Source organism: Anopheles merus, chromosome 2R, assembly GCF_017562075.2.
Source record: "Anopheles merus strain MAF chromosome 2R, AmerM5.1, whole genome shotgun sequence".
NCBI lineage: Eukaryota > Metazoa > Arthropoda > Insecta > Diptera > Culicidae > Anopheles > Anopheles merus.
In genome coordinates, this window is record NC_054082.1 from 60,339,327 (window position 1) to 60,364,352 (window position 25,026).

General features: G+C 38.7%; 1 protein-coding gene and 1 long non-coding RNA gene across 2 annotated transcripts; both read left to right on the forward strand.

Moving 5' to 3' along the window:
• Positions 1-3,834: 3,834 nt before the first annotated feature.
• LOC121589988 lies at positions 3,835-9,746 on the forward strand. The gene is made up of 4 exons (XM_041909298.1): positions 3,835-3,887; positions 3,957-4,407; positions 4,497-4,801; positions 9,329-9,746. The coding sequence occupies exons 2-4, from the start codon at positions 3,959-3,961 to the stop codon at positions 9,367-9,369; spliced, it is 795 nt and encodes a 264-aa protein (XP_041765232.1). The 5' UTR covers positions 3,835-3,887; positions 3,957-3,958; the 3' UTR covers positions 9,370-9,746.
• A 2,060-nt stretch (positions 9,747-11,806) lies between these two features.
• LOC121589995 lies at positions 11,807-12,255 on the forward strand. The gene is made up of 3 exons (XR_006004375.1): positions 11,807-11,939; positions 12,031-12,138; positions 12,216-12,255. It is a non-coding gene; the product is annotated as an uncharacterized LOC121589995 (long non-coding RNA).
• The last annotated feature ends 12,771 nt before the right edge of the window (positions 12,256-25,026 follow it).

Here is a 25,026-nt window from a genome sequence, read left to right on the forward strand (position 1 = left end):
AAGCTGCTCGAGTGTTACATCAGCGCGCTCTTCTATGCGAGTGAGCAATTTGAGCCGAAAATCTTTATCCGTTTCCTCCTTTAACCCACACACAAAAACGAGACACTTAAGCTGCTCTTCGCTCATCCCTTTTAGCTGGAAATCGACACACGCTCGATTGACACGACACGCGTACACCAGAAAATCTTCGGAACGGGATTTATTGAGCTGCATGCACTTATAACGCTTACTTAATAGCGATTCAGCCTTGCCAAAAATTGATTTCAGCTTCTCGATTGTGGCTTCTAGCGTAAAATCACGAGGATAACGGGGTAATATAAAATTAACGTACCTTTCGTGCTCCATTGCACCCAGCTTACGCATGAGCAGCCTCACCTTTGCGGAATCGTCAATCCGTGCAGCATCATTGATGAATAAATCCTCGTACCGTGAGTACCAGGCCTCGAACGTGATTCCGGCTTCGGCCTCGAAGCGGAACTCGGTGATGTAACTGGCCAATGCATCAAGGATCTGCTCCGGGTTGGGTGGACCCGGCTGGAACTGCTGCTGTGTGTGTGATGCTGTTACCGGTTGTGATACCGGCTGCTGCTGCTGCTGCATTAATTTTGTCATCAACTGTTGCTGCATTTGCTGAATTTGCTGTTGCTGTTGCATTTGATGTTGCAAAAGTTGCATTAATTGAATCATTGAGGGCTCACCGTTTGCGCATGAATTCGACAGCGATGGCGGGTGCTGGCTTGTGGCTTGCGGGAACGATGGCGCTTGCTGGCTTGTCGCTGGCTGGAACGATGGCGCTTGCTGGCTTGTCGCTGGCTGGAACGATGACGATTGCTGGCTTGTCGATGGTTGGACTCCCGTGGGCTGATCCATGGCAGGAGCGTTGGGCAGGAGGGGCTGACCATTTACCGGTTGCAGAAACACCGGTCCCGGAACCTCGAAATGCTGCGAAAGTCTTCGCTGCTCTTCATCCATCTCGATGTCTTCCGGACTCGTGTCCTTTCGGCGCCGTTTACGCGTTGACGGAATTTTGCACACGTATTACTTTACACTTTTTTCACTACTAAAGTCTTTTTCCTTTTTACTCGTCGCCACTTGTATGGTTTGCAACTTATTACTTATTTATTTTACAAATTAAATATTACATAAAATGGACGCGTTTACAAGACACGCACTGTACAAGATAAAACGGGACGAGCACGCGCTACGTCCGTCCGGGTCGGCGGATAAAAGATGACCCAACGGTCACCAGCACTCAGAGATCCGCTGAGATTGAAGCTGCTTTGAAGCTGAGTTGGCGAAACGTCTCAGCCTCCGAAGTAACCCGAAGCCGAAGCGAACCCGAACGGAGGTCGGTACGAACCTTCGTTTAATTACCCCCTCTCCCCCTTTTTGCCCCTTTTCTTTCTAAAACGATCCAGTGCACACCATTATACTAAGTTAATTCGATTTATTGAATATCGAATCAACATAGAATACAAAGAAAACACAATACTTGCTCAATAATCACTGCACTTAATCCTAAATTAACGCACATAATTAAAAAAAAAACACTTTTTACAGTCGCACTGAGCAAAAAATAACAAATTCAGCACAGCACTTTCTGCTCCTCATCGCTGTTGCTCCTGGTTTTTTCTCGCTGCACTGTACTCGCTGCTCCAACACTACGGCACAGCCACAGGTTTTGTTGTCTCCGTTCGCCGTGAAACACACATGAAATGGAAGAAAAATGTTATTAATTAGGAGGGAGGATGTTTGTTGATAATTTTAATCACTTTTACTTACCTCAAATAAAACAAATCTCCATTTTTCACGGGGTTTATCCGCCGACTACCAAGGGCAGAAACACTACACAAGCACCATCCTCACTGGACTGAACGTAAAGCCTACTGCGTTAATGTGTGTATGCGCTTCTGCCAAGCCAACCGCGCCGTACTGCGTGTGTAGCCAAGTGCGTGTGTGTGTATATTTGCACCACTGGACACAGAACACAAATCTCACCGCACAGCAGAGCGTATGTCGCCAAGTGTGTGCATGTGTGTATTTGCACCACTGAATTCTGAACGTCCACCGCACCGCACCAAACAGCGTGTATCGCCAAGTGCGTGGCTGTGTGTACTATCACCGTGGACTGCAGAAAACTACCTGCACTAGAACAGAGCGCTGGTGTGGCCAAATGTGTGCATGTGTGTACTGGCTCCACTGAAAGCCGGTATCGCACCAGATTTCGGGTGTCGCCTTGTGCGCGCGTGTGTGTTATTCTCACAGCACACTCGTTCATAATTTTTTTCGTTTTTTCGCTTGAGTCACTCGATTTCGTTCTTCGCTGATTTTGGCAGCGCACGAAGGGGGTTCGGTTTCAACTTCCAACAACAACAACCACACGAGGGAGCTCGTGGATACTTACGAAGGGAAAATCACTCAAATTAGAGCGAGAGACAGATAGAAAAAACGAAAGGTCAATATAAAATCTTCGGCTTTTGACCGTTGGGGAAGAGGCCGATCCCGAGCCCTTCATTCCCGAACTTAGTCGAGCAGCGCCGAGCTTAGCCGAACGCGTACGTCAAGCCCTTGTCACGTGGCGACAGGGTTGAGTAGCTGTGCTGCGCTCAGTTTTTCCCAACAGTTTCCGAAAAAATCGTTTTTTTCACGGTTGAACTGTTTCACGGCACTTTCATCTTCATTAATGGTCTTTTCAAGTTTTATTGCATTGTCGTTGTTATTTATCGAAGATTTTGACAAATACAGAAAGAATCAAAGAAGAAACGAAGAAAAGACTTTTTCTTCGTTCATTTCTTCGTGTGCAAAGAGGGTAGAAAGGAGGTATCGTCATGTAGAACAATTGGGCATCGAGGCTTTAGACAAAAGCACAAAACCAGGATCGACGGCAGTTATCAAATGTGACGAATGTTGCTGGTATTTGGATGTGATAAATGAATTGTTTTCGTTTAATAAACATTTGGTTAGCACTAAAAATTTGTATTTTGCATCCACACTCCATAAATCGGCATTTTACACGTTATGATGCAGCTGCTGCCTGTAAACAAATATCGACGGCTGTTGTCAAACTGAATCTCAAAATGGCAACATGCCAAACGCAGAGAAGACACCTCCTCTATATTCCACCTTGTTCATGTGTAAACGTATTAATACACGATGCGCAATCTCAGATTGCGCATATATTCGTTTTATCAAAATATATGTCATTTCGCGTAGCCTACTCTGAGCTATAAACGTCATTTCCATACATTTAGATTGCGCCAAGATTGCGCATAAATTTTCAAGATTATATGTCCGAACTATATAATTTTTTTTTGACAGATAAATATATCAAACCGACCCGTTTGACAGATAAATATATGCGCAATCTGAGATTGCGCATCGTCTATTGCTACGGTAATGGCGTATGCTTTGACAGATCTTGGCGTGCTACGGTGGGTGATTGTTGCACAGTGCGTGGTTGATGTGAAGTAAAAAATAAGTATAAACTAAAATTAATTAACCAAAATGGCTGATGAAAATTACGCACGCAATATGAAAAAGAGTGGTTTGTAGTACAGACGAAAAAGGAAGTTGGAAGATTTACAGGGTTTCCCACGATTTATTGGTCGGTTCCCATCAATTTTTGGTGGGTTCCCATATTTTGTTGATGCGTTCCCACGATTTTTTGGTCGTTTCCCAGAATTTTTTGGTCCAATTGTATTGATATCCAATCGGAAAATACCAATAAATTATGGGAACGAACCAAAAATCTATGGGATACGACCAAAAAATCGTGGGAACGCACCAAAAAATCATGGGAACTGACCAATAAATCGTGGGAAACCCTGTAAGAAAAGAAGAAGAGTGTGGTGCTGCTGCGGAATTCGACTATACAGATACTACTGATGGTGTGTGCTATTTTCCTTTTTTTAACCATATCAGATTGCATGAATATACGAATTGTTCTTTTGTTGCAGGTATGATGCAACCAAACAGAGACATTACAGCGAAACTTCGCGGTGAAGCATCTTTTTCAGGGGATGGCGAACAATTTCCGCTGATCTTTAGTCCAAACGAGGAGGAAGCCGAGAGTGGTAAAGGAGAAGCCGAGTGTGGTGAAGGTGAAGCTGAGAGTGTAGAAGGAGAAGCTGAGAGTGACGAAGAAGAAGATGAGATAGACGAAGGAGCTATTGATTTTGATACAATGTCAGTCTCTGATTGTTTGCATTATTTTGCATTGTATACCAATCTAAAGCACTCGGCGATAAATATGTTGCTTAAGATTTTGAGGACGAAGACTAATTTTGCTCTCCCAAAAGATGCCAGAACGCTTCTAAACATCAATAGAAAGCGTCCAAAAATAAAAGATCTGGGAAATGGTTCATTCTGGAACCGTGGCATTAGGAAAAGTCTAATTCAAAGTTTACGGTAAGGCTGTATGAAACACACTTAGAATTAATTAATTTATTAATTTCTTCCATTATTTAATTGCTTTTTTGTTTTTGTTTTGTTTTTAGATTTGCAACAATATCAGAAACACTATCTTTAAACATTTTCTTCGACGGGCTTCCGTTGCACAACAGCAGTAAAATACAATTTTGGCCGATCATGATCAACATAAAGGAAATGCCTCAGATTGCCCCAATCACAGCAGCTATTTTTTGTGGACGTACCAAACCAAAAGATGTGAGAAGGTTTATGAAACCACTGGTTCATGAGCTGAATATGTTAATGGACGTTGGTATGGTGCTGAATAATCGTCGAGTCACAATTAAAGTACGGGCAATAATAGCGGATTCTCCTGCCAGAGCTTTTTTAAAAGGTAAATACAAAGTAAGCATGTATTCAAAAAATTGAAAGATACTAAACCTTTTCATCAAATGTCTGTACTTTTGACCGATTTTTTTTGTATCATTCGTACGCTTTGACTTTCTAGACTCGAATGATCTTTATTACCTAAACAAGTAACACTTCCTCTTACATTCTATCACTTAGAATTGGTCCCTAAATAACGCTTTTACACAAACACTATTTCATATCATAAATTTGGTTGTCAAAAGTGCGGATTACTGGGCGTGAACCTTAATTTACCCGATTGGTACATCTGTAGTAGAACTATCATCGGATTAAACCAATCAGGCCAACAAGAGTGAGAGGAGGATCGAGCGTCTTGTAATACCATGTAAAGATCTCATGTTATTGTAAAAAAACTAGTAATGGGTAAAGACAAAAATCGGCATCGTTTCTAAATAACTCCGCCAAGCGGCTTCGTAAGGAAGGTGCAATATTCCAAGGCTAGAACCATTTACCATCCGGAGCCGCCAGTCGACATCCGGAATCTTACGAATCATCGGAGTCAATAGTTAGTTCCAGCTGCCGGCTAATGGATACGGATTGCTCTGTTGGCAACCACTTACGAAAATGTAGTTGTTGAAGTCTTTTTTCATGCAACTTGTATGGTTTTGACAGGTAACGCATCTTTAGTGCGCGCTCTGACGCAGACGAAAAACTGCTAGACGTCTTATATGTTTTCCTCCTCAAATTCCAACGCGCTATGTTTTTTCGCCTTCTCATATGTTTTGTTTAGATTTGGAAAATTATAAAATGATTTTCCAGTGTGTTTTATACTTTTATTCATACAGAAACATGCCCCACACTTCCTTCGCAATTTGTGTAAGCCTTGCACGCTTAGTGTGTGCGACAGTGTGCGTGTACACACTGTCGTCCCCGTAGACGTTGACCGGTGGCAGCGCAACTGCCACGGCAAGTCCAAGGGTCGGCACGCACGGCTGCCCACAACATCTCTCCCTTTATTTATCCGGAGGAGTCGAACCGACACGGGATATTCCACTGAGGGAATACCGGTGTGGTGACACCTTCCGGCCGATGCTGATGAAATCTGGGAATGCTGTGGTGTGGGCGCTTTTCTTAGCTTACGGCTACCGGCACCCTTTTCCGCCCCGCCATCGCCATCGCACTTGATTCGTGTTGGCAACGATTACTTGCGGCAGCGGTGTTGCTGCGTGTGCCTTCATCGGGTTGAAGCTCCCTGATGAGATGGTGATTATGAAGTCCCTGTCCCTGTTCATGAAACGGGCTGTAGCCGTGCGGCCTTGCCCCCATAGAACAAGATTGCCACCGGGACGTCATGTGGTCTCGCCCTCTTTTCACTCACAGTGTTGCAGCAGGGTAACCTCGCCCTCCTTGGACATTGTGACACTATTGCTGCTGTTGTTGATGCTGGGCGACATGGACCCTCGCCCTTCCTCCACACGTTCCTGCTGTTTTTGCTGCTGCATTCTGCTGCTGATGCTTGGTGGCATAGACCCTCGCCCTACTTCACACGTTGCTGCTGCTCGCTGCTGCTGGTGCTGATGCTGATGCAAGTGATGCTGCATCCAGGGCGGTATGGCACCCTTGCCCTCTCGATCACGATGCAGCCAAGGCGTCATGACCCTTCACCCTTTCTTTGCGCGTTGCTGTTGCTCGTAGTGCAAGCTTTGTATGGGATTGGACATAAATGACAGCAGCTGCGATTTTGCCGCTTCGTCGCTATATATAATGATATCCCTATATAGAAACAATAATGAGTCATAATATTACCTTAAACAAGTAGTAAATTGAGAAAACTAATTTCTTGGCGCATGTGACAAAATCGCTTTCAGCGCTTTTCTGTCCATTACCTAAGAGAACGGCTAAAAGCTAAAAGTATAGCGTCGGTTCTCACCTTCTAACGGTACTTTTTTAAATTATTATGTTTAAAATTATAGATACACGGTACCTCTTATGCGCGGATTCGGAGATACGCGGTTTTCTGAATTTGAAAGTTCTTTGAGCAAATTTTACTGATTTGACACATCTACTGTCAAAGGCCAAAAAAATTCTCTTTTGATCGAATGTTCAAAACATTTCAAAAGAGTTAAAACTCTTAAATTTAGTCAGAATTTTATCAAATAATTAACTAAGTAGCTAAAACCACCCCATGCTTGCAAAATTACATGAACATTAGTTAAATTTGGGCTGAAAATTACTGGATTCGACTTACGCGGAAATTCGAGATACACTGTATTTTACGGGCGTTTTCGGTTCCCATTAACCGTGTATCTCGGGGACCACCTGTATTTTTTTTTATTATTTTCTTCTATATTGTACTAGTAGTGTAAGTTTTATGTTTTGAAACTTTTACTCATTTATTAAAACGAATACAATAATAAATGATAACAAAACGCAATACAATGAAGTATGGGGCCGCGCGCACGAGCCGCACCGTGAGCTCTGCTTGACCGGTAGCCTGTAACACACTCACGCTTCTGGGTTAGGTGCGCTCTGCACACACTTAGCGCGCATCGCTAAGTGTGGCGTAGTAGTGTGCGTGAGCGCAGTGTCCATCCCTGGATGTCGACCAGCAGCAGCGCAACTGCTACGGCAAATCCAGGGCTCGGCACGTCTATCCACAACAGTAAGGTAGATAAGTTAGTTTAATTTAGCGTAACTTGATCAAAGGGCTCTAGGCCTACTATTATTCTTACCAAAATTAAAAATCAGACTGCCTCATGGCAAAATTCTTCACAACGATTAAAAGTTGTGGCTTTACGCTACATCTCGCAAATCATTTGTGTTCATGTATTTTATAAGATATCAATTCAAATGTGAATATATAGTACTCATACTATTTTTCTTTTCAGGTGTTGCATATTTCAATGCAAAGGAGGGATGTGCAAAGTGCACCTGCGAGGGAGAATTCAATGACGAAGGCAGATGTACCATTTTTAAGGATACAAATGCACCACTGAGAACGGATCGTAAATTTCGTCGTAAGGCGTACGGAAAACATCACAGGGAAGTTCGCCTCTTCTAGGCTTGAAGAATTTCGATATTATTGATGATGTCATAGTTGGTGACAATCTTCATTTAATCGATTTGGGGATAATGCGTAGATTACTATTAGGTTGGAGAGATGGAAAACTAGGTCTTAGAACTAAATGGTTTGCTAAACAGATTGAAGAAATATCTAAAAAAATTATAAAAGTTAAACTGCCCAAAGAAATCCATCGAAAACTTGGTCCACTAGAAGACCTCAAATTTTGGAAAGGTACCCAATTCCATAGTTTTTTAAACTATCTTAGCATTTATATTTTGAAAGATAATTTGCCTGATAAAGAATATGAGCACTTCAAACTCTTGTTTTGTGCCATAGTTTTGCTATCTTCTGAAGTTTATCGTTCTAATTGGAAAATCGCTGGTGAAATGCTTAAGGCTTATGTTGAAGATTTCGGTAAACTGTACGGAGAGAAATTTTTAACCAGTAATGTGCACAACTTAATTCACATCTCAAAAGAAGTACAAAAGTTCGGTCCTTTACCTTCAATTTCCACCTATGATTTTGAAAAGGCTCTGGGAGGTTTAAAAAAACATCTTCGCAAAGCAGATCAGCATCTTCAACAAATAGTAAATAGACTATAGGAATTGGAAGCATTTAGTCATGATTTACGTTCTATGAATCATAAAGAATTTTACATATCAACCAAAACCAAACCAAATGGGGATACCATCTTGCAAATGAAAAATTTTATACTTTGTAAAGATAACGGAAACGAATGGTACATGACAAAAGACAACAAGATTGTCAAATACACAAAGTCTTCAGAACAAAACAATAAAAAGATAAGTATATTTGGACAAGAAATAACCGACAAGACAGATTATTTTTTATCGCCATTTCCATCAAGAATTATTAACATTTTTGTTGGCGATCTTAAGAGCTTAAATCCTAACGAACTAGTTTGTCATCCTGGCGATATTAAATGCAAATTAGTTGCCTATAGTGTAGATAATAGTTCTGAATATTTGTTTATTCCATTGTTGCACACGTTAACCTAAGTTTAATTTCACGTATTGAAATAGAAAATGTTAGAGCTAGATTTATGTAGTAAGGAAGGCAAATAAATGAAATGTTTAATGTTTCTTAAATGTAGACAAGAATTTATATTAATTTTCTTTTACGGCTAGTTGATTTGCGTAGACCTTTGGCCTTAGATCGTTCTAAAGCGTGTTTCAATCTATTCATGAAGAAACCTCGCACCGTTTCATCTGTGACTGGCACAAGGTTAGTACTTCCTACGCATTTAAAAAGATTTACTACATTTTTAAATGAATGCATTGCTATTTTAGTTCCTGATTTAGAAATACCGGTCCATGTGCACTTTGTTAAGAAACTCCTATCGAAAAGGGTATCAAGAGTTGCTAACATTCTGTTGTTTATATCTTTATCAATATTTTTTTGTTTCAATAAGCTTACTACTTGGTTATAATATTCTTCCTCATCTAAATCTTTTTCAAATTTTTCCAGATCTTCGACATTGTCTACGAATGGATGGTCAAAACCAGTAAGATTAGTAGTACTTACTTCGGTATGATTAAGTAAAGTATTTAATTGTACTTCGATTATGCCGATACGACTCACTATTTTCTTTTGTTCTTTTAAAATCTGCTTTTGCTCATTACGAAGCTCTATCATCATATTAGTTTGGGCTTCTAGTATTTCTTTTATCGTCTTGTCACGTGAAACTTCTTCTGGGACTACCTCAACTGAACCAACATATTCATCCACTTCTGACAAACTTGGTGTAAGAGGCGACATAGGTGGTGAGGAGATGTCGATTTCATTCTCGACGCGGATTGGAGTTAAAGAGTTTTCCACAATTCTTGTTGAAAACATATCAGCGTATGAAGTTGTTTCTCTGCAACTAGCTAATATCGGTTCCTTTCCGGAATCTGTAGATGATTCGCCGGACATGATCATTATAGTGCAATCAGCAGCTTCGTTAATAATCCTTGCCGCTTAATCTGACACTCCTGTTTCGTTCATCCTTCTTCCGGAACACTATTATCATTCGTAATTAGATGTTGTATGTTTCCTTTAACGTTTGGCCAAAACAGATAGGTTTTTTTATGGCTAGTGCCTTGAACCCAGGAATCAGGAAGAATGCTTAATTCAGCGTACCCTTTAGGCCCACGGATTTGCACTATTGAGAATGGCATAGTTAGATATTACTGTAAACAAATAGAAATGCTTTTAATACATTAGAAAATCAGTACTGTACTCATGTACTACTCACGTTTCTTCTCACGGATACGGAAAACACGTACAAACTCTTTGAACTAAAAGTTTTTTTTATTATTTTCTGCTTTCTAATCACAGTGCTTCGCCAGTGAGTTGTGGCAATAGCCCTATGCAATAGCCTGCAGTCGGAACACAATACTCGATTGAAACAAAAAACTAAAACCTTCCAGTTTGCAGTCTGATGAATTTATGAATAATTTTCAAACCCAACACAATACTCATTTGTATTGTATTTTCATTCGGCGGATATGTTTTTGGCGCGTGTACGGAAAGAGATAAAAAACATTGAGCTGTCAAGCAAAACTAAACGAATAAAATAAACAACGAAATTTTTTTAACGAATCATCGAAACTTTAAATTTTTTTCGAATTATTTCATTTCAACAAAATGAACCATGAAATGAGTCTGAAATGTTTCAATACCATAAATTAAATATTTCATATTATGGTACTTTTTTCTATAATTATGGCTTAATAATTTTCACAAACCAAGTCTTATTATTACTGCTATAAGTATGTCTTTAAGTCATTATATAAGACGTCGTAAATCGGTTCTGATATGAGTCTGTTATCATGATTTGGCTATTTGGGTCGGAACCAACCAGTGAATGTTAAGTGATGATTTTTTTTTTAAATAGTAGTGATTGGTGTTAAGTGGTAGTATCTGAGTAAAAAAGGCTACGTTTGGAATCCGCCTACGGCATCCGTGATATTTTGGAGAATCCGTCGCGTGAGTTGTGATCCCCCTTGACCTCTCACGAAAACCACGTGTTCCTGGTATACGCTTCCCAGCACGACATTCGTAAGTACTAACTCTTACTAGTATTTGTAAGAATAAAATACAGCTACGACAGAGGCATCGACCCTTGAGCAATTGTTTTTTCTTGCCGCTCTATTTCCAATAAAAAAAGAGTGTATAGTGTATGTGTGCGCGTTTGTGTGTTACATTTTGGAGGCTAGAAACAGTTATTCTGATTCCGAAACGGATTCGATATCTTCCGAATCAAGTAAAACCAATACCATTGAACTGTCTTTAGATTCTTTGACCTTGCGTGAGGATAGCATGGAACAAATTTGTGAGCAATTGTCTGCCATGCAAGATTACACCAGCAGCACCAGTGTCAAAATTCAGGCTCACCCGAGTGTCATCTGAGCCCTCACTGTGAGCGTGGAGTGATTGTGGAAAAACAGTCCAAATTGACATTCATAACGACGGGCGGGGGAGCGCTTGCTGTCAAAAATGTGGGTGAAAGAAGCCCCATTTGATTGTGGATCGTTTGGCGAAAAAAAGTAGGTGATATTGTCCCCCAACACTTATGTGCCATTTCATTTCGTGTGTTGTGTGCTCCCGTTGTGTGCCATTGCGTGTTGTAAGAGGCGAATGAGCTAGACCTCAAAGTCTCTATAAAAATAAGTAAAAGTAAAAAAATTGCGTGTTGTGTGTATTGGTGTGCCATCGTGTACTTTCTTACTCTTTTGATACTTGGCCTGTGTGAGAGAAGAGAGAGAGAGAGAGAGAGAGGTTAGACTTTTTTTTTAATAAAACTTACCGTGCACTGCTGGTACTCGATTCATCGACGATATCAAGTAGGGCCTTTCGCTACAGTTGGCGTTCTCATTGATCTATTGGTCTGGATCAAATACGAGTGTGTTACGTTGCTACATATACAAATTAATATTGTGTTTACCACTTTCATGATGTGATGGTAATGTTTCATTATTGTTCACAGATATGGAAAACAAAAACAAAAACGTAAGCATCGTAGACGAAAATGGGAATCCTGGTAAGCGACCCTTAAGCATGCTAAGAAGTTTTGAAGAAGAAGAAACAACACTTGGTATGTATTTCAATGTTATAGTTCGATTTTAATCATTCTTAAACTTTGTACTTAATTTGTATTATGTTGCTTGGATGTTGCTTTTATACAGATTCTGGAAACGCTAAAAAGCAGCAACAAGAGCAACCATCTGGGACAATAAATAATTATATTGTTTTTCCAAATTGACAAAAATTAGAAATTCGTGGCACTATTTGTGGTGAGTGTAGTTGAGAATTCGTTAGTTCAAGATCCTTTATGTTACTTCGTTATTCACAGTACTTTTTTTTCTTACAGGCTCCACACAAACACAGCAAACTATTTTTTTAAAGACTGCTGGAGCTACTCCAAGTGAGGTTCATGAACACCCTTCCCTCAACCTTTTTAATAATCATTATCTTTTTTGCAGGTACTAGCAAACCTACCTCAAAGAACCTGTCGCGACGGACGAAGCTGGGACTATATAGTACCTATATAGTACCAGTACTCACATACGCCTCTGAGACATGGACACTGTCCAAATCTGACGAAACCCTCTTAGCCGCGTTCGAGAGGAAGATGCTCAGAAGGATACTTGGCCCCGTATGTGTGGAAGGACAATGGAGGATCCGCTATAATGACGAGCTATACGAGATGTACGGCGACCTCACTGTCGTACAGCGTATAAAGCTCGCCAGGCTCCGGTGGGCTGGCCATGTTATACGCATGGAAACGAACGACCCAGCCCGTAAAGTCTTTTTAGGCCGTCCACAAGGACAGAGGAGGCGTGGTAGGCCCAAATTGAGGTGGCAAGATGGCGTGGAGGCGTCCGCCATTAAGGCCGGGATAACGGACTGGCAGACGAAGGCGCGAGACCGTGAGCGGTTTCGGACACTCCTGAGGCAGGCCAAGACCGCAAAGCGGTTGTAGTGCCGGATAAGTAAGTAAGTAAGCAAACCTGTACAACAGCCATTAAATGTTAAAAAGTCTGCTGGAAAACCAAATCCTATCGCACAAACACAGCAAACTATGTTTTTAAATACTGCTAGAGCTACGCCGAGTAAGTTTTATTTTAACCAATTTCGTACGCTTTGTAATGACCATATTCTTCCTGCATAGGTCATAGTAAATCAATCCAGCAAACGTCTTTGGAAACGTCAGGAGATATTATGGGTAGGTAAATTGACGACACCTTCTTTAAATATGAGTTCGGTACGTTCGTGACAAATAATATGTTTTCCATTCAGACTATAGCAAACATAAACAGCATTCCAAAACATCTTACGCTACTCCGGGTAAGCAAATTGAAACATGGTTTAATTATAATTGAGATAATCTATCTCATTTTATAGATCCGAGCAAACCGAGTCTGCAAATGGTTAATACCGAACTATCTGGTGGTTTGATTGGTGAGTGAAAGTGAATTAAAATTTATTTCATAGACCTAAGCAACTTGTTGTACAGCAGCCAATACAACTCATTATGAGCAAACATTTTCAGAGCGTGGAAACGAAAAACCAAATAAAGCATGTGTTATATATGTTTGTTTTATTTTTTATATTTGGTTTGTTCTTTCATCTTTATTTCAGATTCCGACGATACTTCATTCTTAATCACCAAGAACATAATACGACAGCTTATTCGTGGTACTTATATGGGTCCGAAGGGTGACTTGAATATATGTTAATTTGTTTTTTATTTGTGATTTTAGATGAAGTTACTTGCATATTCCAGGAATAAAGGGATAGTTTCATGGAACCAATCTTTCGACGCATGGCCGGAATGGAAGCGACTTTTGCTTCACTGTATAATCAAATCTCGTCACAGACCAGTCAAACGAATGTTGATCCAAAAGTGTTGGAAAATTTAGAGTTTGATACCATCGACAGTGGCGAAGCATTGACTGAACTTGACGAGCGACTTAAAAACGATGATCAGTACAAATATACGTTTGTTGCATGGGTTCAAAAGTACATTAATGTTCCAATAAATACAAAAAGGATGTCGAAACTCCTCAAAGCGTCATTTGCACCCAAATTTCTTTGCCTTTTTACATAGAGTAGAAGAGGAAAAAGAGCAATGTACACTCTGTCAAATTATAAAGGAATAATAGACTTGTTTAAAACTGTAGGAAGTACTGAACTATCCAAAGTACGGGACCGTAAAGTTGCAGATTTCTTCATACCTAAATTGAGATACGCTACATACTATCTAAGCCGGCAGAAATGCAACCAAACCAATAGTTGATTAAAGAATCTTTAAGTTTAATTGAGGTTTAAAAGCTTTTGACTTAAAACTTCATTGACTTTCGCCTCTTAATTCATGTGATATCTTAGAACTCTTATATACAATACAATGCAGTACAAAATAAATGAAATCGATATTTTGTTAACAAGTTACAATGGTTTTTATTATTCTCTCATCAAGTTATTTTGTATTAGTCGTTAAGTGTATATAATAATGGAAATAATACCATATCTCCTTCAGCTTCTTATATAGTTCTAGCAAATTTATGTTTGACATCGGAGCATTCTAATACAACCTCGTCATTTTTCAAATCATCTTTATAAACAAAGTATATATGTAGCTTTGTGGAAGAAATGTGCTCGTCAAAATATTCGAAAATACGGGGAAACATTTTTCCAACTATCATCAACTTGTCCTCCTCTTGTGTTACTGTAACAAATTTGAAAATTACGTTTTTGGTGGTCATAAACATATCGTTGACATCATCATTTCGCAGCATTAAACTTTTCCTTACATTCATAGTAATAGTTTGCCCTCTTTGCGTATAAAACGGCTGACGAAATGGTTGATCGTTTTGTTGAGCCCCTGTAAAATTTTCAATTTCCGATATTCTACGAATTTCCTGTTCTAAACATCTACAATTAGTTCTAATGAGCCTGTTTTTTATAATTCCTAGCTTGCGTTCATATGCATATGTTGAGTGATAGTCAACAAGACCAAACCGCTCTACTTCTTCTTCGAGGAGGATTAGACTATGTACATTGGACGTAACAGCTTTTTTATGATATACATCGGCAAATGTTTCTACAAAAGTTTTTAGCATAGCACCAGCAGCTTTCCAGTTTTCTTTATGTTTGGTTGATGGAAGTATCGTTATAGCACAGAAATGAAGCATAAAATGCTTATATTCCTGCTCACTCAACAATCCTTCCAATACTACGGGAGCCGTGTAATGGAGAAACGTTTTGCAATCTGATCCTTTCCAATATGCTAGGTCGTCAATCGGGCGCATTTTTTGGTTCGTTTCAATAGGGAATTTTTTTTAGGAGTCTTTGTTTAAATTCTTCACGTTACTGGCGATTCCATCTTTTCCATTCTTGTAACACTCCCATGTACCAAATGTGAAGTAAGTTTTTTGTAAGACCAATGTCTATTTGATGGAGATGATCAAAACAATCATATCCATAATGATGTCAAATTCGTCCAAATGAATCAACGGCGTGGACCCCGTACAATGCAGAATATAATCTCCATCTAAAAATCCTTTGTGAGTGCGCTTTGGCGCAGACGTATCCAAAAAGACCATTCATTGTGACACCGATTCGGCTGGTCAACAACCTTCAACAAAATTGGCCAGAACTGTGTTTAAGATCGCGTATTAAGAGGAAGGCCATCGATGTTAAGATCGTACTGAAGCGTCTGTGGCACTGCGGTATGTTTTCTTTTAAAAGAGAAGCTTATTTAAATTATTACTTAGTATTCGCACATCAGCTTTTCGGGAGCCATATACTTTCTAAACAAATACATATATTCGTCTTTCATAAGCAATGATAGATTAACTTACCGCATTTCACTTGCCAAGCAGTGGCGTATTCCATTATACCAAAATTTGCCATTTCCTATAGACGAAAGGATAACAGGATTTCGTCGTGTCCGCAGCAATGTCCTTGGATCTTTAGGCACACGGAGATCTATGTTGGCTCGAAGATACTTTAGCAAACTTTTTAAAGATGCGTGCGATTCTGATCGAGCTAGCACCCAATACCGTAAGCCCTCTTCGCTTGTCATTTTGGTGTAGTCAGGATCGTTTTCATCGTCCTCAGATGCTATGTTCTGATCTTCGTCGTCCATCGATGCTTCATCTTCCGATTCACTTAGGTTCAGTTCCAAATCCTGAGTTTCTTGAAAAAGCATGTGTTCGGGATCAACTGATGATGCCATATCGGTATTCTTGCCATCGAACAGCTCCGGTGAAGTCGACGCTGCTACAACGCAGCCAACAAGAAATGCAAATTGTAGAACTGTAAACTTAATAGCTGTTACATTAGAATACTTACCTTGAAGTTCTGATGGTGATACCACTTTCACAATATCTTCCACCGATTCTTTATACTGCTTCAACAGTTTTGCGGCTCTTCGGTATAAAACGCCAGACTTACGCAGAGCCTGCAAATGGCGATTTTTGCCACAAAATTTGTTTATAACCGAGACTTTATTCTCATTTGAGTCCATTTTCATGTAGAAAACTAACTTAAATATCAACACAAATGCGTATAAGGATGCTAAAATGCTGCGAAAGACGTCACGAAGCTGCGAACCACAAAGCTGCAAAAGACGCTACGAAAAATGTTTTGATTTTTCCTTCTTCTTTTCCAAACATATTCTCCCTCTTCCCTTGCTGTCAAGTTTCTTTGTAGCGTAACCTATCGGACTTTGCACAAAGCTCTAAAAAGTGTATGATTTTGTTGCATTTCGACACTGTTTCAGACAGAAAGGCTCACAAATCTGTGTTTTGACAGCTTCGGTGCTGCTGGTGTACCTGCAAAACCTAGCAGAACGTCAAGGCTCGTTGGAGGCTGCAATAAGCGAAAGGAACAACAGAGAGCAATGCCCTGATGAGTCTAAAGAGATAACAACTTATGCACGCGCACACTAGTCGAGCGATTTTTTTTACTCTTCCCGATCCAATAAAAGAGCTGCCGTCTTTCGATGTTAATAGAAAACAATTAATGGGATGGATTGCTAAAGTCGAAACGACTTTAAATGTTTTTAGAGCAATTGTTCCCGTTGATATTTTCAATTTTTACGAAATTGCGGTTAGTAACAAAATCATAGGTAGGGCAAACGATGTATTATGCCAATAAGGCAGCCCACATGATTTCGAAATCGTAAAACAGCATACTATTAAAAGCTTTCGGCCAAAAGGTTTCTGCATTTTCAACCTACAAAAGCCCGTTATGGCAATTGAAACTGTCTACTAATATGTCAATCCACAAATATTATTCTATTCACAACGACCAAATCTACCTAATAAAATTAAAACCATTGCTAAGCAAAATCCAATTTATCGAAACAATTGGGAAGCTATTAACTGCTTCATAAACAAAATAAATGAAATCGATATTTTGTTAACAAGTTACAATGGTTTTTATTATTCTCTCATCAAGTTATTTTGTATTAGTCGTTAAGTGTATATAATAATGGAAATAATACCATATCTCCTTCAGCTTCTTATATAGTTCTAGCAAATTTATGTTTGACATCGGAGCATTCTAATACAACCTCGTCATTTTTCAAATCATCTTTATAAACAAAGTATATATGTAGCTTTGTGGAAGAAATGTGCTCGTCAAAATATTCGAAAATACGGGGAAACATTTTTCCAACTATCATCAACTTGTCCTCCTCTTGTGTTACTGTAACAAATTTGAAAATTACGTTTTTGGTGGTCATAAACATATCGTTGACATCATCATTTCGCAGCATTAAACTTTTCCTTACATTCATAGTAATAGTTTGCCCTCTTTGCGTATAAAACGGCTGACGAAATGGTTGATCGTTTTGTTGAGCCCCTGTAAAATTTTCAATTTCCGATATTCTACGAATTTCCTGTTCTAAACATCTACAATTAGTTCTAATGAGCCTGTTTTTTATAATTCCTAGCTTGCGTTCATATGCATATGTTGAGTGATAGTCAACAAGACCAAACCGCTCTACTTCTTCTTCGAGGAGGATTAGACTATGTACATTGGACGTAACAGCTTTTTTATGATATACATCGGCAAATGTTTCTACAAAAGTTTTTAGCATAGCACCAGCAGCTTTCCAGTTTTCTTTATGTTTGGTTGATGGAAGTATCGTTATAGCACAGAAATGAAGCATAAAATGCTTATATTCCTGCTCACTCAACAATCCTTCCAATACTACGGGAGCCGTGTAATGGAGAAACGTTTTGCAATCTGATCCTTTCCAATATGCTAGGTCGTCAATCGGGCGCATTTTTTGGTTCGTTTCAATAGGGAATTTTTTTTAGGAGTCTTTGTTTAAATTCTTCACGTTACTGGCGATTCCATCTTTTCCATTCTTGTAACACTCCCATGTACCAAATGTGAAGTAAGTTTTTTGTAAGACCAATGTCTATTTGATGGAGATGATCAAAACAATCATATCCATAATGATGTCAAATTCGTCCAAATGAATCAACGGCGTGGACCCCGTACAATGCAGAATATAATCTCCATCTAAAAATCCTTTGTGAGTGCGCTTTGGCGCAGACGTATCCAAAAAGACCATTCATTGTGACACCGATTCGGCTGGTCAACAACCTTCAACAAAATTGGCCAGAACTGTGTTTAAGATCGCGTATTAAGAGGAAGGCCATCGATGTTAAGATCGTACTGAAGCGTCTGTGGCACTGCGGTATGTTTTCTTTTAAAAGAGAAGCTTATTTAAATTATTACTTAGTATTCGCACATCAGCTTTTCGGGAGCCATATACTTTCTAAACAAATACATATATTCGTCTTTCATAAGCAATGATAGATTAACTTACCGCATTTCACTTGCCAAGCAGTGGCGTATTCCATTATACCAAAATTTGCCATTTCCTATAGACGAAAGGATAACAGGATTTCGTCGTGTCCGCAGCAATGTCCTTGGATCTTTAGGCACACGGAGATCTATGTTGGCTCGAAGATACTTTAGCAAACTTTTTAAAGATGCGTGCGATTCTGATCGAGCTAGCACCCAATACCGTAAGCCCTCTTCGCTTGTCATTTTGGTGTAGTCAGGATCGTTTTCATCGTCCTCAGATGCTATGTTCTGATCTTCGTCGTCCATCGATGCTTCATCTTCCGATTCACTTAGGTTCAGTTCCAAATCCTGAGTTTCTTGAAAAAGCATGTGTTCGGGATCAACTGATGATGCCATATCGGTATTCTTGCCATCGAACAGCTCCGGTGAAGTCGACGCTGCTACAACGCAGCCAACAAGAAATGCAAATTGTAGAACTGTAAACTTAATAGCTGTTACATTAGAATACTTACCTTGAAGTTCTGATGGTGATACCACTTTCACAATATCTTCCACCGATTCTTTATACTGCTTCAACAGTTTTGCGGCTCTTCGGTATAAAACGCCAGACTTACGCAGAGCCTGCAAATGGCGATTTTTGCCACAAAATTTGTTTATAACCGAGACTTTATTCTCATTTGAGTCCATTTTCATGTAGAAAACTAACTTAAATATCAACACAAATGCGTATAAGGATGCTAAAATGCTGCGAAAGACGTCACGAAGCTGCGAACCACAAAGCTGCAAAAGACGCTACGAAAAATGTTTTGATTTTTCCTTCTTCTTTTCCAAACATATTCTCCCTCTTCCCTTGCTGTCAAGTTTCTTTGTAGCGTAACCTATCGGACTTTGCACAAAGCTCTAAAAAGTGTATGATTTTGTTGCATTTCGACACTGTTTCAGACAGAAAGGCTCACAAATCTGTGTTTTGACAGCTTCGGTGCTGCTGGTGTACCTGCAAAACCTAGCAGAACGTCAAGGCTCGTTGGAGGCTGCAATAAGCGAAAGGAACAACAGAGAGCAATGCCCTGATGAGTCTAAAGAGATAACAACTTATGCACGCGCACACTAGTCGAGCGATTTTTTTTACTCTTCCCGATCCAATAAAAGAGCTGCCGTCTTTCGATGTTAATAGAAAACAATTAATGGGATGGATTGCTAAAGTCGAAACGACTTTAAATGTTTTTAGAGCAATTGTTCCCGTTGATATTTTCAATTTTTACGAAATTGCGGTTAGTAACAAAATCATAGGTAGGGCAAACGATGTATTATGCCAATAAGGCAGCCCACATGATTTCGAAATCGTAAAACAGCATACTATTAAAAGCTTTCGGCCAAAAGGTTTCTGCATTTTCAACCTACAAAAGCCCGTTATGGCAATTGAAACTGTCTACTAATATGTCAATCCACAAATATTATTCTATTCACAACGACCAAATCTACCTAATAAAATTAAAACCATTGCTAAGCAAAATCCAATTTATCGAAACAATTGGGAAGCTATTAACTGCTTCATAAACGAGGATGCTTTAGCCGCTTTTATAGCCGGGCTAAGTGAAGAATATTATGGTCACGTACAAGCTGCACAACCGAAAGATGTGGAAGAGGTATACAACTTTTTGTGCACGTTAAAAACAAAAAAAGACTTTGGGAAAGTCATAGAGAAAAACGATAAACCAACTAATAATACTTATAAATTGACATCCAATCAGCGTTACGAGAAACCCCATACAGATAAAAAACAATCATGATTCATGACGAACCAATGGACACTACTACAACCAGAAGCAAGCTAAGGCAAAGGTCCGTCAACAATCACAAAACTTATGAAAGTGAAATTGATGAAAATTTTTGGTCTGATTCGGAACCGAGATCTGCGGAATAACAAAAGGTAATCACAACTTTCTACCCTTTTTGAAACTATACCATAGTTCGAATTATCAGTCTTTGAATATTCTGGTAGATTCAGGAGCTAACAAAAACCTGTTGAGGCCAGGCATTCTCAAAACCGTTCAAAAATGCCCCAACACTAGAAGCAAAAACATGTATGGTGAGGTTGAAGTGCACACGAAAGGACGTGAGTTCCTGTTAGGAAAACATTTACCATCTATCGAGTTTTATGAAAACAAATTTCACCCATTTTTCGATGGGCTAATTGGTACCGAAACGCTTTCCTCTCTTAAAGCGGGTATTAACTACAAAGAAGGAACACTTACACTTCTGAATCAAAGCATTCGCTACCACAAATATCATATAGAACCTGGGTCAAACGAGTATCAAATCTTAAATACCCTAATCAAGAATAATTGCTCTTTTTTGAAAGATTCATTGAGAATCGATCGCCTAAATAGTGAAGAACAAAAATGTTGTTAGACGTAATTGAAAACATAAAGGAATAATACCAAGAGAAAATGAAAGTCTTTCGGCAACAACAGAAGTTAAGCATAAAATAGTGACAACAACCAATAGACCAATTTACACTAAAACCTATAGGTATCCCCATGTCCATAAAACAATAGTTAAACAAAAAATACAGGAAATGCTTCAAAACGGTATTATCAAACATTCTAAGTCTCCATGGAATGCCCCTATATGGGTAGTCCCTAAAAAGGAAGATTCGATGGGAAAAGAAAACTTTCGAATCGTAAAAGATTATAGAAAATTAAATGACATTACTATAGATGATAGATACCCAATCCCAGAAGTGGAAGACATCTCGATAATCTTGGTTGTGCCGAGTATTTTTCAACATTAGATCTGAAGAGCGGATTCCATCAAATAGAAATGGACCCAGAATCACAAGAAAAAACTGCATGTAGTACCGAATCTGGTCATTATGATTTTTTACGAATGCCATTCGGGTTGAAAAATGCGCCTTCGACGTTTCAAAGAGTAATGAACTCGATTCTCGGTGATCTGAATGGGAAAACATGCTACGTATACCTCGATGATGTGATAGTATTTGGCAGTAACTTAAAAAATCACATTTCAAATCTCCATCTCGTATTAGAGAAGCTCGGAAAGGCAAACTTAAAAATCCAAATCCATAAATGTGATTTTTTAAAAAGAGATTGCGAATTGCTTGATCATATCGTTACCAGAAATGGCATTAAGCCACATCCTAACAAAATCACCGAAATAATTAACTGGAAATTGCCAACTAAGAAAAACAAATCAAGCAATACTTAGGATTACTTGGGTATTATCGGAAATTTATTAAAGATTTCGCTAAAATCACACGGCCGATGACAAAATATCTGAAACAAAACATCAAGGTTAATATTTCCGATCCCGAGTACATAGAATCATTTGAAAAATCTAAATTGATTCTCCCCATGGATCTTGTATTGATTTATCCTGACTTTTCAAAACCATTTGTATTGACAACTGATGCATCAAATTATGCTCTAGGCGCAGTCTTATCTCAAATTTATAATTTAAACGATCACCCAGTAGCATTCGCATCAAGAACACTTAACCACTCTGAAGTCAATTATTCAACCACAGAAAAAGAGGCTCTTGCCATTATCTGGGCAGTCGAAAAATTTAAACCATACTTGTTTGGCCGTAAATTTAAATTGGTAACCGATCACAAGCCGCTAATTTCCATTAAAGACAGTTCTAAAAATTCAAAAATTATACGCTGGCGCCTTGCATTAGAAAATTACGACTACGATGTCGAATATAAAACAGGTAAAACCAATTTGGTCGCTGACGCCCTTAGCATAAAACTTGAGACAAATAATAATGAAATCGATTCCTCAGAAGAATCAACTACCCCTAATCCTTCTGATACAGATACAGTACATTCTGCTAAAAGCTCGCAAGATTTTTTTATTCACTTCACAGAGCGACCAATAAACTACTTTAGAACTCAAATAATATAATCTCAAATATATTTAAAGTTACACAACCAGAAGGAATTATTCAAGACGTACCGTTCCCCAATCAAAAACGAATAACATTTTCAAAAAGCTCTTATAGCCCCAGCGATATAGAATCATTCATTAGGAAATTCCACGATGGCAAACAAAGCGCAATACACGCCCCAGAAAAATTGTTCAATACCATCCAAAACGCTTGTAGAAAATATGCAGTAGCAACGCTTTCACATTTTGTTATCGCTCAAAACATTGTAGAAAATGTAGCAACAGACGAAGATCAATACGCATTAATTCAGCGAGAGCATGATCGTGCGCACAGAGGAGCTCAAGAGATAGAAAATCAATTGAAAAGATCATATTACTTCCCAAGATTGATGCAAAAAATCGTAAATACGTTAATATGTGTAAAATCTGTACAAAACACAAATATGAAAGACGCCCTTACAACATAAAAATCTCTGCCAGACCAATAACAGAAGCTCCACTAGAAAGGGTACACATGGATATCTTTGGCATGGATAAAAACTATTTCCTGTCTTTTGTGTGTGCATTTACAAAACACTTACAGTTAATCAAGATAGAATCAAGAAATACCGTAGATATTCAAAGTGGTCTAGCACAGCGGTCGGCAAACAGGTGAATGCGGTTTATTATTATTGCGCTTAAATTATAACATTTTAATGTTTTAGAAACATTTTAGATATTATTGTTGTTTTTCAGTAATTGTATCATCCAAGTACGGTTCAAAATTAATTTATCGAAAATTTATCGAAGTAAAAATTGACTCAGTAATTTTAAAAATGCTTTATTATTTTATTATTTTTTATGGATAAGTAATGCCATGTCAGATCAATTGATAACTGATTCCTTATGAAAAAGCACTTTGATAATTGTTGTACTCGTAAACAGCAACAGTATGGAATCGTCGTTCTCATTAAAATAACAGGGATTTTTAAATATTTGTTTTTGCTCTCAAATACAATCGAAAATATTAAAAAGAATAAAACAAAATAAAAAATTATCGCGTGAAAATGTATGGAGCTGTTTCACAATATTTAAAATTTTGTATTGCATGTTTTGCGTTGGTGAAAGTCTAATGATCTCCCATCAAATGCAAGTCGCATGCAAAACTTTAAATAAATTATTGTAACCAGGCTTTAGTATATCACATCAATATATAATACTGTCTGCGATTTCCTTCATTCCGAAAGTCTTATTGTCGAGTTGAAATAATGTTAAAATTACATTACGGTTGCATTAATAAATTGACAAATGCATAGGTTTATCATGGGACCATCTTCACCCGCTCTAACAAAACGTTAATTGCACTTTGAATAGTAGTATCCCATGAGACAACAGACAACCTCTATAAGTACTCTCACCTTGACACCTCTATCAGTCGAATTCTAACCATGATGACCAAAAAAGTGAACCAACCAACGTAGAAGCGTGCGCGATCAACGAATGACGCCTCGTAGCGTCTTAAATGAACTGCGTACACAAGTCTGTCATCGCATAAGAACATGTCTGCGTTTTGGTCACCAACATCTTGGTACTATTAGGCAACCATCAAAGCATCGCAAGAGAGCCCAGGTTCATTTTTGAGGTTCCAAAAGAAGCTAAAAATGAAGACAGAGGTACGTGGCTACATTACTGAGTTATCTGGGCCGGGAGATCGATCCGTCATTCCATAGTACTTTAATTAAAGTTGAAAGTTTACGATGGTATAAAATGTTATTCTAAAAGATATTCAGTAATTTGTATACGAATAGTTTCTTCCCATCTTTCAAAATCAGTCAAAACCTTTCGCGGGCCGGATTGAATGTTGCGGCGGGCCGCATTTGGCCCGCGGGCTGACTTTGCCGACTGCTGGTCTAGCACAATACATTTCGACCTTTGGAACTCCCAAGAAACTCATATGCGACCATGAATGTTCTTTTAGAAGCTTACAATTACAATGATATTTGGAACAATTGAGAATAGAATTAGAATTCGCGTCATGTTTTGAGTGACATGACCCACAGCACAATCATCGAGGTTTTTAATACTAACAAACACAAATTCCCTGAGCTAAGAACAGTAGAAATGCCTTAAATCGCTGTATCCTTGTACAATAATAGTGTACATTCATCTACTGGATACAAACCCAATGAAATCTATTCAACCAATTATATGAAATGGATCGTAGAAAGGTTGTTGAAATTTCTCAGACATTTTCAGTAAAGTAAAAAGCAATCTGAAAAGAACGAAACAGAGAATGGAAAAGAGTAACGAAACTAAAGAAAACCCCCCCACAATGCAAGAGGGTGAAGAGATATACATAAAAAAAGGAGTTCGAAAAAAATTAGACCAAAGATTCCATGCCCAACCGACATTGTCACGTTGCAATCGGTTTTTTTTTGTATTGAAAAAGTGTTCTCTATAGTG

Excerpts from the sequence above, each read along its gene's own strand:
- LOC121589988 (XM_041909298.1), top strand. The coding sequence starts at position 3,959 with ATGATGCAACCAAACAGAGACATTACAGCGAAACTTCGCGGTGAAGCA. Across the intron at positions 4,408-4,496 it reads AGTCTAATTCAAAGTTTACG|ATTTGCAACAATATCAGAAA; the intron begins GTAAGGCTGTAT and ends TTTTGTTTTTAG. Across the intron at positions 4,802-9,328 it reads TGCCAGAGCTTTTTTAAAAG|ATCTTCGACATTGTCTACGA; the intron begins GTAAATACAAAG and ends AAATTTTTCCAG.